The following is a 15,784-nucleotide window of genomic DNA, read 5'->3' as shown; positions in this document are numbered from 1 at the left end:
CTAAGTCGAGCCTTATGCTCTCTACGCCTTATTTTCGTTTCCAATAAGGCGGACATGGTGCGTTTTGCTCAATTTTCCACTCCTAATCACGTTGCGAATGTTCGCGGAGAAGCAGCTTTCATGCTCCAGAAGACGTTTTGGAGATGGAATTCACTTAATTACGTGTCGTTCCTCTCCTAAGTGGACCCGCCCGACCACCCTAACCTGCTGCCCTGGCCAGCTCTGCTCCTGCTCCTGTGGCCCCACTTGCCCGAGGTCTGGACAAAATCTTGGGGTCACAGCTGCATTCAGCCCCAAGAAGGCTCAGCACAGGATGGGGTGTAGGTCACCGCAGAGGCGCAAGCCAGCTGGGAGCAGGAACATCCAGAAGAAACTTGGGGAGCCAAAGACCTTCTGAGGGGAAAGAGAGTGTCAGAGACACAGAGAAAACGGTACAGGGGTAGAGACACAGCGGCACGCGGAATTTAATGCTTAGGTTGGATTCACAGTCAAAGGGGGTGGCCATGGAGTAAAGGGAGGGCAACAGGCTGCAAAAGTGGGAGCTGTGAGGATGAAACCCTAATAGCAAAGGAAGGTTTTCTGTTTGTATAGCTGGAGTGAAAACGCCATTAACGAAAGCTCGTTTTCAGGGAGCGTTTTGCCCACATTGTAAATCGAAATAAGAGCTTTCAGAAAAGTGGGATTTCTGAGGCTGATATTTTGGGATCATGGAGAATCTCCAGTGGATTTCTCTTCCTACCGAGGTAGCCACTGTCTCAAGAAATAAGGCTTTGCCTGATACGAGCAGGTAGCCATGGCTCCGAGTTTGTGGCCTTCTCAACGCACCATTCCCTGCACATGCGCGTGTACACACACACACACAGAGAAGGGGGGGAGGATATCTGACATCCTCTCTTGACCCCATTTTTCTCCCTCAGTCTCCCTGCCCGGGTGGAGAAGTCCTATGAGGAATCGTATTCTGTCGTGCCCCGGCAGCCTGATTGCTTCCATCAATCTTGTCCCTAACGCGACATTTGTTTATGGTCGGGTGGGAAGGGCTAATGGTTTCATGAACCGGCCTGAGCTGAGTCAGGAGGAGCTGAGAGAGAAAGAGAGAAGTCCCAGTGCCCCGGGGCACAACCAGGCGACGGGGACACTGTGCTGGGCTCCGAAGCAAACGGGGCCTGCGCCCCTGTGCTGAGAGCTCCAGGCCGTGGCTCCACCAGGCACCCCTAATGCCCGAGAGAAGGCTCCCCGCGTCCGCCTCTCCTGGGCAGTCGGTCTGCCCGGCTTGAATCAGCTGAGGGTTCAGGGCCTCCCTTGGGTCTTGTGCCATTAAGAACAAAACTAATTATCCTCCACATTCAGAACTCGGACACTCCACACTCCTCCCCTGCCCCCTCCCCCCCAAACACACGTGAACAGGGCCCTAGAGGAAAAGTCCTACCTCCTTTCCTCATCTATTCAAATTGCAGGGAGTCGAATAGGGGGAAAACGCACCTTTGTTAACTGACCCACTAGAAAATCACAGGCCACCAGCATAACCGAGCCTTATTCCTTTGGCAAACATCGATTATGAATGACCCAAACCGTGGGAATGATAGGTGGTAAACTGCATGCCTGTTTGCATGCAGTCTGGTGAAAATGGCCTGCTAACTGCAGAACCCTGGCAAACGGTGCGCGTTCCCACCACTTGCGCCCTGTGCCAAATGCGAGTTGCTACATGGCACGCAACAGGATGACTTGCTCACGGTATAAACCGTGAAGAGAAAAGGGACAACATGCATATTGTCCCTTGCTACACATGCTAAATTCAAAATGTACTGTCTACTAGTTCGAACAGCAAGGAGCTTTCCTTAGTGCATTTTTTTTTTTTTTACTAGAAGGGAACCCCCTTTTACAGAAAAACTGTTCTTACTGCTGGAAAAGTGCAAAGCAGATATTCACAGCCCTGAGGAATAAGTGTCTCTCCCAGGTTAGATAAGGTTGGCAGGAGTTGACTGTTCTTAAACTGGATATGAGAATCCAAAAGCAAATGTATTGATAGTAGAAAATATGGTTTCACAAATCTGACTAATGCGCAGAACTTCTGACCTTTCATTTAAACATAGCTTACGAACTATCAGTTTAGGCGAAGCCTGTAAAAATAGCTACTTGCTCTACATATGCATAATACAAATATCTTCTTAGACCCATTGATCTTCAAATACCTAACTTCACTGGCTGAAATTGAAAAGGGCCATAAAAGCTGCCAAGACATTTTCCTCAGCAAGGTGGTTCCCGGCCGCAGAGGCAGGAGTCCCGCGCTTGGCCCGGGGGTCTCCTCCAGCGGCAGGAGAGAAGAGCAAAGGGTGCCGAAACCCCATCTCGGGGCTGCTGGGGCTCTGACGACTCCCAGTTCTCTCTCTCACCCTGACTTCCCCAGCAGCCGTGCTCCAGCGCAGGCCGGGTCGGCTGCTCCCGGGAGGGGACAGACCAGGCCGCCGCTCTCTGGGACTGCTCCCTCTCTCTGTGGCGCCGGAGCCCGCCGGGTGCCCAAGGGCCGGGAGCTGGCCGGGGACCATCTCCCCGCCTTGGCTCAGGACAAGCTGAGTCCCGACCTCCTCAGGCCCACCATCAAGCCAAAGCCCAAGCAGATTCGTGGGGCGCGGGGACTCAGCACCCCGAGCCCCGCTGCCGCCTACAGGCCTCTTACTCTCCGCTAGGCCAGAACCGCTCCCCCTCGCTGGCCTCCCCGCAGTGATTTGTGGCCTCTGTAAATTGATCTCCCAAACCCGGCAAGGACGCAGCCACTGCTGGGGAGGCCGCCGGGGGCCTAGGCCTGGCCGGGCGACTGTGCCACAGCCGGGGTCCTCGGGCCGCCTGCTGCCGCTACCCGGCCCAGTCGGACCCCAGCACGGGCCTGGAGGTGCAAAGGGGGCGCGGTCCTGGAGAAGCGGGGCGCGCAGGCAAGGGCGCTTGCAGGCGGAATCACACCGTAGCTCGCGGGGCCGGCGGCGAGACCGGCTAGTTTGTAGGTTGTCACTCGCGAGGAATGGAATGCTGCCGACCTTTCCACCCCCAGCCCTGCTGCTCAACGCACGTGCGTCTCCAAAACAAAGGCGGCGAGCGCGGAGTAAATAGTTAATAACAACAGTTTGGGGCAGGATTGGCAGAGAAACGGGGACGGGCGGGGGAGACCCCGCAGCCTGCGGGAACGCACTCTCCCCGCCAGGCCCTGGAGGCGCCGCGCTCGGCTGCCCTGCTCCCTCCACACCCCCTTCTCCCTACCTGCCCTCAGCATTGTCCACCCCGCGTCCACGACCCAACCTGTGATTAAACCCTCAAACCGAACAGAGATCCTCTTTGACCCTCCGGTTATTTTCTCCCCAAACAACTTATTTCAGGAGCCAGCCAGAGACAACAGCGGGAATCCGGGAAGGGCCGGGGGCTTGGGGGAGGCAGGCGTAGTGGGGAGTGGCGGGGAGGGGGCGGGGGGCGATGGGGGAAGAGCTCGCAAACACAAACAGAAGCCAGGCACCCGGGCCGAGGCGTGTAATTAAAGCTAATTAAGCGGCCCGGCTCATCGCCCGCCGTCGGGGGAGCCCGGGAGGTCAGGGCCCCGCAGGGCGCGAGCGCGGAAAGGACCGCGGGGATACGCGCAGGCCGCAGAGCCACAGGTGGGCCCCAGGATCCGCTCCCCACCAGCGGTTGCAAAAGCTGAGCCAGGGAAGCGGAAAAAGGTACGGTCGCCGGTGGCCCAAGCTGCCCACGTCTCGGGGTCGGCCACTCCCAACCAAGGAGCCAGGGGCATTTATCACCTGCCGTCGGCTCCCTGGCCAGGCCTAGAAACTCGGCTCCCCAAAGCTGAGCACGGCACAAATTCCAAGAGATCTGTCGATGGGTTTCTCCCCCTTGCTCCCACAGAGGAGACTCGTGGAGCTCGGGGCGGCCGCAGGGGCAGTTTTCAAGCAGCAGAGACCCAAGGAGACCCCCGCCCCGCGCCGCTGCCATCTTTCTGGCTATTAGGTTACGACTCTGGGGGAGGGGACGGAGCGAATCAGAAGCCACGTAAAGCAGTTTTTGACTGAAATTAGAGTGTATTTATTTGCAGCAATCCTTTAACAATGATCAAATTTTGACAACAAGCAACAGCAATTACTGCTAAGTGTTGCCTCTAGATAGGAGTGGCAGATAACAGGAAACTGTATTATCTCGAAAACAAGCTGAAAGGCCCTGAAAGTCTGTAATTAAATCGCCATCTACCCAAAGTCTGATTGACAGGGCAGATCACCCTAAGATAATGAATTTATTACATTTCCTGGGCTATTTACAAAGGGGTAGGGCCAATCCAGATGGGCCCCTAGCTTTAACTGTAAATTAACAAGAAAAATTGGTTTGAAAAGAAACCACACGGCTGAAACGTGCTGCGCTTCTCTTTCCTTCGTGTTACTGCTTTAAACCTTTTTCAGAAATTACTGCTCTACAAACATAACTTCTAAAAGATCCCTTTCCAATCCGCAGTGTACTAAAACCAGTCATAAAACAATCCTTCTATGTACGGATTGTGAATGTGAATGAGTTATATACATGCCTTTAAAAACTCTTTTCTTCTTCCTCTTTGAAAGGACTGAAAATAATAGGAAAAAAAAATCTATCCAGCATTTGGTTCACAGGGATGTATAATACACAACCCAATTTTATATGTGATATGCAAGTCAAATACTCATCCGTGTATAGCGGGAGACACATTCGCATCTCTGCTTACACACAGGTATCTTTGTCGTAGGACTGCTGCTGATTCATGGGCTTCAGATTTCCAAATCAAGTTGTCATTACCGAGAAAACGTATTTGTTTCTATGCCAACTCACATCTGCTTAGGAAAACATCTTTTTACTAGCCACAAAGCAAGCTGACTATATAATACATTTCATTTTGCAGAAGATGCTGCAGAAAAAAAACAATAACTAAATACAGACTTTTATGCGAAATTGACAAGGAATACCCAGAGGGTTTCTTCATTTTCCAGAGATTTAGGCAGAGAATAGGCAACTTCTAGTGTTTTATCTTTGAAAATTTGTTCTTATAATAATTAAGGCTTGTATCAAAGTATTCAGGCATATAGGTCTCATTCAAACTGAATGGCAATTTATTAATAAACAATGAATATGTTCAACAAAGAGAAAGAAAAGATGATAGAGTAAGATTACTACAGTTTCCCTTTTTATAATGGAAAAAAAAAGCACAATTTAAAGTTGCAGGCAATTTAACGTCAGGTTTTTGGAAACACTTTCTGGCGTTTGGTCCAGGACATCCAACTACAAATTAAAAATAAATTACTATGTTGCAATTTACATTTTAAAACAAGTCCATGAATAAAAAGAAAGCGATTTTCATATACGGGGACTTTCCCCCTCATTTAAACATAGGATAAAATAATATCTTACAGATGAGAAGGAGGGAAGGAGAAGGTCTGGGGAACTGGAGAGCAGGAGAGGGGAAGGCAAGCGTGATCTCTGAAAAGCAAGAAGAAACTTACGTGTTATCTGGAGTAACACTGTCCTTTAACAAACCATGGTTTGGCTGTCTCTGTACAAAATAGTTTACGGTTTTGTTTATTTAGATAAGGCAAAGTAGAGGTGGCTCTGAAGGAATCTTTTAAGAAAATAGAGTTTTCTTTGTGCTGGTGAGTTGAATTCTTGGAGAGATTCGGTTCGCTGGTGTGGAGAATGTTTTTCAAGTTTTTTTTTTTTTTTTCAATCGGGTATTTTTTTGGTTTCGATTTTGCATCGGTGGGTTCTTTGGACTTTTCCTGCTTGGGGGTTCGACTGGGACGAGGGGTGTGTCAAAACTTGCTACAGTCGTACACGAAAGCCCCAGACGTGCGGTATAGAGACTGGCTGGAAGGAAAGGCCATCTGACAGCTACTGTTCCCGTTCACCGGCGAGTTGTTCAAACCGATCCGCTGCGACTCGAACATCTCCCGCACCGAGTGGAAGTTCTGCTGCTGCCCGGGGTAGCCCGCGGCCGCCGCCGCCGCCGCCGCGCTCGCCAAATGGCCCAGGTCTCCTGCCGCCTGGTTCAGGTACCAAGAGGTGAGGCGGCCTTGGTGGGCCGCAGGGTGGTGGCCGGCCTCCTGGCTGCCCCCGCCGCCGCCGCCGTGACTCAGGGAAGAGGAGCTGCTGCTGGTGACCGGGGGCAGAGAGTAGTCGGGCAGGGGGTCGTCCACCGTGGAGCCGCCCGCGCCCCCGGGAGCGCCCTGCAAATGACCGCCGCGCTCGCCGGCCGCGTACAGGCTCATGGCCTGCATGTTGCAGTGGTAGGTCCCGGCGCCCCCGGCGCCCCCGGCGCCCGCTGCCCCGCCACCTGCGCCCCCGCCGCCGCCGCCCGCGCCCCCACCGGAGCTGCCCGCGCTGGAGCCCTGGCTGCAGGGGGAGCTGTAGAGCGAGCTCGGGCCGGGCGAGTAAGCGCCTAGCGCAAGCGGGGGCGCGAGGCCGGGGCGCGCGGACGCGGCGGCGGCCAGGAGGCTAGAGCCCAGCTCCGCGGCTGGGCCCTGCGGCGACCCCCGCAGCGACGTCATGATGTTGTCCACGCTGAAGCCCTGGCCGTGGTGAGGCGGCGGGGGCTGCGCGGGCGGCGCTGGCGGCGGGTGCTCGGCGCCGTCCAGGCTGAGCGGGCGCGCCGACGGCAGGCCGCCGCGGGGGCTGCTCCCGCTCGACAGGCTGCTGCTGCTGCTGTCAGGACTCTCGATCTTGGGCACCGCGGCGGCGGCGGCGGCCGGGGACAAGGGCTGGGGCGGCGAGGAGCACGTACCGTTTTCGGTCTTGATGTCCTGCACGCGCACGGGCGGCGGCTGCGGGCAGGGCGCGCCGGCCTCGGCCTGCTCGGGCGGCGCGGGGGGCGCCTGCCGGCCGGGCGCCGGCGGCGGCTCCTTGAGGTGCAGCCGGTCCTTCTCCTCCTTGTCCTTCACCGCGTCCTTCTTCTTGAAGCGCCGTCGCCGCCGCAGGAAGCTGCCGTTCTCGAACATGTTGTAGGAGTCCGGGTCCAGCGTCCAGTAGCTGCCCTTGCCGGGCTTCTTGTCGTCGCGGGGCACCTTGACGAAGCACTCGTTGAGCGAGAGGTTGTGGCGGATGCTGTTCTGCCAGCCCTGCTTGTTATCCCGGTAGAAGGGGAAGCGGTCCATGATGAACTGGTAGATGCCGTTCAGAGTGATCTTCTTGTCTGGCGCGTTCTGGATGGCCATGGTGATGAGCGCGATGTAGCTGTAGGGCGGCTTCACCATGTCCTTGGGCTGAGGCTGAGGCGGGTAGGGCCCGTAGGCGCGCGCCATGCCGCCCGGGTACTGCTCGGCGTGCGCTGGGTGCGAGTACACGCTCATGGGCGCCGGCATGGCCGCGTAGCCGCCCCCGGCCGCCGCCGCCGCCGCGCGGTAGTAGCTCTGCTCGCCGCCGAGATAGGGCACCACTCCCAGGGAGTTGGGGCTGGACACGGAGTAGCGCGCCTGCATGGCCGCCGCCGCCGCCGCCGCCCGCTCGGGCCCCGGGCCGCCCGGCCGGCCTCCCCGCTCGCTCCGGGCCGCCGAGGAGGGCGCTGCGAGAGGCGGGAGCCCGGCGAGGACGCAGCGACGGCCGGAGGAACTCGCGCGGGAACTCCCAGGCGCGGGCGGGGAGGACACGCCACAGCTCAGCCCGCAAAGGCGCCCCTTCTCACCGCCCGCCCTGCGCCTTTCCCGGGGACGCGGCGACCCGCGGCCTGTGGCCGAGACCAGCGAGCCGGGCGCCGGGGGAGGGGCGCCGGCGCCGTCCCGGGCCCGCGTCCGCTTTTTTCAGGCTCGCGCGCCGGCAGCTTAAGGAAGCATAGGGAAAACTTCGGAACTTTTGAGCATCCGTCACTCCGGCCAGCACTTTTTTACGCAGTTACTTTTTTTTTTTCCGGGCCGCGGAGCTCCGCCCCGCCGCGGCGGCCGCAGCCAATGGGAGGCGAGAGCCGCCTCTGAATGGGCCCGGGAGAAAGGCTCGGCGCGGGCCCCGGCCTCACGCACTGCCTTGCCGACCGCACGCGCGCCCGCGCCACCCGCGCTCCCCTGCCCCTGCCCCTGTCCCCCACTCTCTCCCTGCCCGCGCCCCCTGGCCCACTCTGCCTCTTGGCCGCCGGGTGTCCTGCGCCCGCCGCGCTCGCCCGTCGCTCCTTCGCTCCTTCGCTCCCTGCGCGGCCCTGGCCCTCCACGGGTCTGGACGCCGCCTCACGCCCCGGCCCTCCTCACAGACGCGCATTGTTCCCTTGGACTTCCTGGGCCCCTCCTTGGCCCCACGCAGACGCTTCCTCAAGCTCCCCCGCGGCTACCTCCCGAGCCCCGCCTCCCGCTTGGCCCCTCCACATTCCTGCGCCGACCGGCCACCTCCCGCGCCGCGTGGCCCGGCCGCTCCGCGCCCGGCTCCCTCACCTTCCCTCGCCCCCATCCCCGGTCTCCCTTCCCCGGCGCCAATCCCATACCCTTCAGGATCTCTCCAGTTTCCCCCCTCGGGGGGGCCTCCTGTGTTGATCGCGTGCTTTTCCAGGCTCGGGCAGGGCCGGGCTGTTGACAGCGGGGAAGGAATTGTCACCACCACCTCACCCCCACGCCCCCTCCCATTGGGAAAAGACTGGTCGTGGAGACAGGGAGACAGGGACTTTGAGAGAGCCTCGGGCTAGTGGCCCGCCGGGGAAGCGGCGTGGACCCGGCCGCGGGCGCCCGGCTCCTCGGCCCCGGGGCCCCGCCGCGGTGGCCCAGCGAATTCTCCGCGCACCGCCCCCTCCTGTCCCACCCAGCCCGTTTCGGCTCAGAGGAGGGGTCAGGCTGCGGGCTCACTGACATTAGGAGGTGTGATGACAAGAAGCAAATAAATACGTCCAAGAGCTTAACCCATCTCCATCTGCACGCGCCCGGGGCCGCCGGCTCGCCGAGATAACGGGTGTGGTTTTGGAGGTGGGGGTGGGGGCGGGGTGGGGTTCAGAACACACCTGCAGGCGACTCCGGGGTTCCGGGGATAAACACAGAAGGAGTTCTGTGCCTTGCGCATACCCCTGGCATTTGCACTTTCTGGGTGACTGGAACTGCCTCCTGATGGCAGAGGAAGAGAAAAGAGAGGGAAAGAGACGGAGGCGCTCGACCCCTCTGAGCCTCGGAGCGCGAGTTCGCATTTCGGCAGCACAGGAAAAGACCCCCGGGGAGGCGGAACACTAGGTCCTTTGCTACAGCCTGGGGAAGTGGCGCGTTGGGTAGAGTGTGCGTGACGCGTTTAACACCTCCGCTCCCCCAATTTCTGACAATCTTTAACTCCCAGGACGTGTTGGGAGCCCCTTTTGCCTTCCCGGCTCGAATCCGGGCGTCCTCACTCCTGTACTAAAATTTTAATTGCAGCTTCGCTTGTTCGCGGTGGAGGGCACTGACTTGTGCAGCGGTCACAGCTCCAGGTCACCCGAAAATTAAAAAAAGAAAACCCAGCGTATTTCCGAATGGACGTTGACATCTAGGGAAGAGGAGGACCCCCTAAAAGTAGCCTTGGAAGGGGGTGGGAGAAATGCCAGGAGATTCCGAAGCCTAGGGAGGCGCCTGGTTCATGCGCGGTTCCTTTCCCAGTGTTCGCAAGGCCAAGTCGCCGGTGGTGTGGTAGAAACACGAGATCTGGCAGCAGGAGGCTCCGTACTTGGAGGCTCCTGGAGACACTCGGGGGAGGTGGGGAGCCCCAGGACTTTGAAAAATGAGTCGCGTTCAAGTTCCAGCTGTGGGTTCAGCAGCTGCCTTGGCTGGGGCTGTGGGCACGCTCCCCAGCCCCTTTAAACCCCCCACCCCCGGCTTCAGCCCTTCGGACAATTAAGTAAATGGTCTCCTTAGACACAGTAAGTGAATTCGGCCCTTAAACTGCGGGGCGCGGAGTTAAGCGCCGCGATAGCCCCTGTTTGTTTACCCAATGCGGGAAATGTCTGCCGGCCCCTGGCTTTGCTCCGCCCGCGACCATTGTCCCTTTTTCCTCGCGACCCCTTCCCAGACTCAACCCCGACGTGTAAACAGCATGTTATGTAAATTGAAGATCTCACAGCAGCGCTATTCTCAGCTCTCGACTTTGGGTATACTAGTTGCCGTTGGGAAATACGTATCCGGCATGCAAAAAAAAAAAAAAAAGAAAAGACAGAAAAAGGGAAGGGGTGCAGTTTTGTACAGATCACCTTTCCACTGGTTTAGTTCTGGACATTCGCCAGGAAAAGATATGTTCATTTATGTTTCATAAGCTGCCTTGGAAGCAAACCTCCAGTTGAAGGCTTGATTGCGTTTCAGGCACCTTGCTTATTTTATTATTGTCGTTAGTGGCGGTGTGATCAGAATGTGAAGACGCAGACACGCTGGCTTTTATTTTCAGGTTAGAGTTTCGATGCCCCTGTTTGCTGATCCCCAGGGGAGTTCAATCACCCCTCTGTCTCCCCCACTACCCTTGACTCCCCGCGGGAAACCTTCGGCTGGCTTAACTCGCACCTTGCAGAGCGCAGCCTGGAGGCCCCGCAGGCGACAGCGGCCTTGGATGTTCGATGGGACCTTCGCTGGGCTCGCGCTGCCCCCCACCCCCACCCCCTTCCAGATCCGCCAGGCCTTGTTACAATTCCCGGGGCCCACAGACGGGTCCGTAGCTGTGAACCGGCGTGACATCACAGCAAGGCTTAACACAAGGCCTCCCTGAGCCCCTTTATGGCCAAAGGACCAGGCCAGGATTCCAGGATTTGGGGGACTTTGAGACTTCGGAGGAATGTGTATGTGTGGGGACGGGGGGCTCCCTAATGCGGGTCATCCGGAGCCAGAAGGGGTACTTTAGCCTTTTTCTTTTTGCAAGTCAAGTAGAGGGAGTGGGGGTGGGGTGGGTTAAGGGTCGACGAGTCCGGGAAATGACTCTCAAGGGGCTTTAGTCCAGCCTGGGGTGCACAGATTGTCCTCCAGGTCACGGGCCCCAGGGAGCCTTCCAGCATCCCCCTGTCTGGCCCGGGAGCTGCGGGAAACAAGAAGATGAGGGAAGGGGCTTTTCCTGCCCAGCCGTTCCGGGGCGTGGGGTCTGCAAACCCAGGAGGGAGGCTGGCCTTCCGCGGCCCTGCCAGCATCTCCTTCGGGGCGGGAAGATAAAAATGGGAGAGAAAGGCAATTCTCCCGATGACGCGGCTTGAAAATTCCCTACTAGCCGGAAAGTCACAAACAATTGGCGCAAAGCCGGGGTGGGGGGGTGTTCGAACTATTTAGACCATTGTCTTAGAACTCCTTTGGACTCGGTGGCGTAGACCGAGGATAGGGAGAGGATGTCTCGGTGTCAGTAACCGTTATTCGTTAACATCGAACCGTCGGCCTCGCAGGTTGCGTTTGTCACCGGTGTGGCTTTAGAGGCGGGGGCGGCCCCGAGCGTCGGGGGGCGGGGGAGGGGGGACGCCACTCACGACAGGACCGTCTTCCTTCTTCTCTCTTGGGGCAGTTTAAGAGCTCTCAGCGCAGTCCCTCTCATTCAGCCCCCTCTTTAGTAGAAAAATTATTCCTGTAATAAATAGAAAGAGCATTTGCATTTCGATTACTTTCTAAAGAAAAAAATGACCTGCAGTGCATGTCCGCACTATTGAGTTAATCGAATAGTGGCCCTCTCACGGCGGTCTCCCTGCGGAGTCTGGGTGACGGAATAATTTAATTTCATACCCAATCCCCAAGCCCGGCTGGCGCCGCCAATTACCCACCCGAGAAAGAGGGTGCCAGCACCTGCTGCCGCCCCGCCGCCCACCTGTCGCCCCTCTCCGGGAAAACCCCGGGCTCCGAGAGCGTTTGCGCGGCTCCAAGCCCAGCTGATGGGAGCCCCAAAGGGTGCGGGGGATGAGAGTTTCTTTTGATTTCAGGGTGTCTGGCTGCAAAGGATTTCGGGCTTCCTTGGTTCAGGCGAACAGAGAGGAAGAGCAGAGCTGTCACCTTTTATTAAAGACCCAGAGCGAGACTGAAATTGGGGAAGGGGGCGGGTGACCCCGCTGGATGAGTTCCGTGGGCGCGCGCGCGTGGCTCGGGTTCGGGTCTCCAGCAGATTCCGCGCGGCCGCGGGACCCCAGGGCCTGGGAACGCCGAGGACTCAAGAAGGAGCGGGCCCCCGCCCCCAGGATCGCGACCTCTGTCCCGGGACGTGCTAGCTGCAGAACCTGGCCTCCCGCGCCCAGGCACTTCCAGGGAGACCGCGGGGTGCTGGCGCGGAAGGCACCGTCCTACATCCGGCACGCTGGACAGACAGACCCAAAGACGGCGTGCAGTCTGTTGCTTCTCGTCTGGGACCAGCTTCGTGACCCCGCGGGGCGGCGGGGCGCTTCCCGGGCCTGTCCTCCCGCCCCCCGACAGCCACGTCGGCGGAGCCCCGGCTTTGGCCTCCCCGATGTGCGGCCACGAAGGCCACCTGCGCGGTTCAGGCCGCGGCTGGCCTCAGGGACGTCGGCTCGGGCGGCGCTCAGCCCTCCCGCGGGGCGTCCCAGCGAGCAGACACACTGCTTGGCTAGAGTGCTCTCCACTTCGGGCCCCAGATCTTGTGGGGAGCAGCCGCAGGCACTCGCGGCCGGAGCCGGGTGTTTGCGCCTCTCCGGGGAGGCACCAGGCTATCCCCTGGACCTGGCTGGGAACCCCGCAGCAGCCGGAGGCGCTGGCCCTCGCGTGCGTCACTGCTGGAAACGGTGGCTGCGAGGCGCGACCCCCCGTCCCACCCTCCAGGGGCTCCCTTCGCTTTCCCGCAAACGGCCGGAGGGAAGAAGGGAGGAGGTGGAAGCCCCAAGGCTGCTGTTGGGGTCCCAGCCGGGCTGTCGGGTCGCTGGCCTTCCCGCCCGCAGCGGTCCCGCATTCCAGCGCCGCAGGGTCCTCGCTCAGCGGCAGCACCTAGACGCGCCCCGGGCGCTGCGCGTGCTCCGAGCGCCCCCTGCCGTCGGCATCCGGCTCGCGCGCCGCAGGCGGCTCCGACTTGCGCTTCCCGCGGGGTTCCAGGACCTGGCTCGCGTTTTGTCACCCCGCACCCCTTCCCTACACAGGATTCGGGCGGTCATCCTCAGGGAAGCCATCCCGGATTCCTAGGCATAGCCTGGGAACGTGGTTTTGTTTCTAGAACTCGAGTCGCCCTGGACCGGGGTCTTTCGGCCACTGGCGACAGATGCCCTCCAGGCGGCCCCTGTTAATTGACGTGCACATTACAGAGAAAACGAGGAGAAATTCTGGGAGAGGCCAAGGAATGTATTTACTGGCGGCCAGGTTTGCCAATAAAAGGTGCAGATGAAGATTGCTGGTTTCCAGGAAAGTGTACTTCTGTTTTTAACCATTCTTTAGCCTTAATTAAAACACACACACACACACACACACACACACACACATACACACAACCTGGAACCTCCAAAGAACCGGTTCAAGGACTACTGTGTGGCCGTGATCCTGGGTGCTCGTGGCGCTCTCACACCCCCGCACGCCTTACACACCCTCAGAGACACCGTGTGAAAACATGGCCCCGGCCGTGCACACCCACAGCTCCACCGGGGAGCGACGCGCCAGTGTTTACAGAGGTGGGAGGTAGGGACACAAGTCAGACGCTGGCACGCTGAGAGGTATGCATTCGGTTTAGGACTATTTAGTTTGGAGGCGAAGATGTGAGAAACGATAAGCTAAGGCAAATAAAGAGGCAGATTTCTGCAGAATAGTCGATGGAATTAAATTTGTGAAAAGAAAAGAGGTGCTTGCTCCCTCGTATGTAGTCACTAATCCATGGTGGCCCATGTATACATAGCCAATAGTTGACTAAGGTGAAAATGTAAATTAAGGGCAATAAACAAGGTCAGTATTCTTATTTATGAAGGTCCTTTATTTTAATTAAATTATTTGTTTATATATTTATTTGCCCGGGGCTCTCCTCTCTCCGAGGAGAAACTTATTGTCCTCCCCAAAGCTTTACTACCCCTCCAGACTCAATTTTGGCCTGAGTGTGAATTGGTTTGATAAGACATTTCTCTTTTCTCTATTCTTAATCACCATAAATTTGGATAGATCAAAGGCGTCTAGTACTTATTATGTCTGGCACTTACAATGTTTTCATTCTGCCAAGGGCTTTACGTCGTTTCATTTAAACTTCACAAGACTCTTGAAGTGAATACTGTTGTCCACATGGGGGAAACTGAGGCTTAAGGAGAATGAGTAACTGCCTAAGGTAACACAGCCCTCACAAGGTCATTTTGCTATGTCTCGATGGATCTGAGACCCATTTTGAAAAGATACAATATTTCCGTGCCATTAAAGGAAGGAAAAAAATGCTGCCAAACAATTTATCCATCACCAGTGGTCTCATCTCCCTGTCAAAGGTGTTAGCATGTAAAAAAATTTTAAAAGTGCATCTCGGATCAATGATACATTTATTCACTTATCCATATATATAATCAACAAATGTGGGACATCATTCATGTGTGCAAACTTTTTTATGGGTTCAATATACACAGACTACCGTTTGCTGGACATGTGGGTGAGAGCATATGCTACTAACTGTAGGGAAAATGTTTTTCCACATCGATCCTCGAATAGTATGTGTGCAAATGTGCTTGACTTGCACTCAGTTTTTGGGACACTTACATATGATGGGAAATTGTAAAAATACACGCCTGGAAAGTATTGTATGTTTGGGAGCGAGCATTTCTCTATAATTTAATAGAGGTCTTGTCTTGAATACTGTCTGGTAATTCCTTTCCTGGATTCCCCTGCCATTTCTCCTCAAAGCCTTCTGCAGGAGACATGGAGGGTGGAAGAGAAGTGATCTTTCTGACTTCCACACTTGCCCCCTGGCAATGAGGGGTCAACCTGGTAGAACTTTCCAGCCAGGAAAGCTCAGAAAAGAAGGGAATGTGGACATTCCCTTGGTCCCGGCCATTTTCCACTCAATATCTGGAGGAATAGGGCAGCAGAGGCCGGATTTTCCAGCTGAGGCCAACTTTCAGGGTCCCAGGAAGGGACTGTCCAGGAGTCACCCAGCAGGACTGCACCCCATGGCTCTGAGGTCCAGGGAGCTTCTCCTAGAGTGGCCGTGGCTCCCAACAGAGTGGAGGCCTTTGGTCGTGTCAGCTTGTGGGCTCGGTGGGAATGGGGGACAGGGAAGAGGAGAGGTAGTGGGAAGGGAGGGCAGAGCAGAGGGGAGGGCAGGCCCTTTTGTCCTCTTGGAATCTGCCCCCTCCTCTGTCTGCTTAGACTAGATCTGGGCCTGGAAAACTGACCCAAAGGCCATGAGTGAGCTGGTGGGGTCTCCCAGGGGTGGCACAGCCAGAGAAGGCTCAAGGACTTCCTTCCAGGGGGTGGGGGCCCATCTGCCTGTGCCGGTTTCAGGGAGTCTGGGGACATGGTGGCTACTAGAAAGGGGCTCTTCCCGGGGTTCTTCCCGGGGTCCCAGCATGGGAGTCTTCTCAGGGTGCTAAGGACCTTCCCGTAACTTCCCTGCATCCCCAGTCCCGGTGGGGCGAGTCCTTGGGCCCAGGCAACTCTCTGGGACTGTCCTGCTTCTCCTCCAGACCGGCCAGTGTGGGCGTCTGGTCGCCTTTGTCCTCCCAGCACGAGGAGGAAGGTTCTTTCAAAGGCTGCAGAGGTTGTGTTCACACACACACACACACACACACACAGGCACACACACACGTGCAATTCTGACCCAAGGCGTGTGTTTAGTCTACCTCTCTGACATCCTTCCTGAACAGATGGGAAAAGGAAACGAGTCTATTACCCATTTTTGCCTTCTCTGTACCCGGGCCCATCCATCATTTTCTCGCCTACCTGTCCCCGCTTTG

The 15,784-nt window shown here is 57.2% G+C and overlaps 1 protein-coding gene across 1 annotated transcript; it reads right to left on the bottom strand.

The window, feature by feature from the left end:
- Positions 1–4,038: 4,038 nt before the first annotated feature.
- On the bottom strand, positions 4,039–7,466 carry FOXC1 (forkhead box C1). The gene has a single exon (XM_077143872.1). It carries the CDS (start codon positions 7,464–7,466, stop codon positions 5,805–5,807), a length of 1,662 nt encoding a protein of 553 aa, XP_076999987.1. The 3' UTR covers positions 4,039–5,804.
- Positions 7,467–15,784: the final 8,318 nt, after the last annotated feature.

This window comes from Tamandua tetradactyla, chromosome 25 (assembly GCF_023851605.1).
Source record: "Tamandua tetradactyla isolate mTamTet1 chromosome 25, mTamTet1.pri, whole genome shotgun sequence".
Classification (NCBI taxonomy): Eukaryota; Metazoa; Chordata; class Mammalia; order Pilosa; family Myrmecophagidae; genus Tamandua; species Tamandua tetradactyla.
This window is presented reverse-complemented; position numbering and strand designations above follow the sequence as displayed.

What these genes read in the sequence shown, in the direction of transcription:
- FOXC1 (XM_077143872.1), bottom strand. Translation starts at nt 7,466, where the DNA reads ATGCAGGCGCGCTACTCCGTGTCCAGCCCCAACTCCCTGGGAGTGGTG.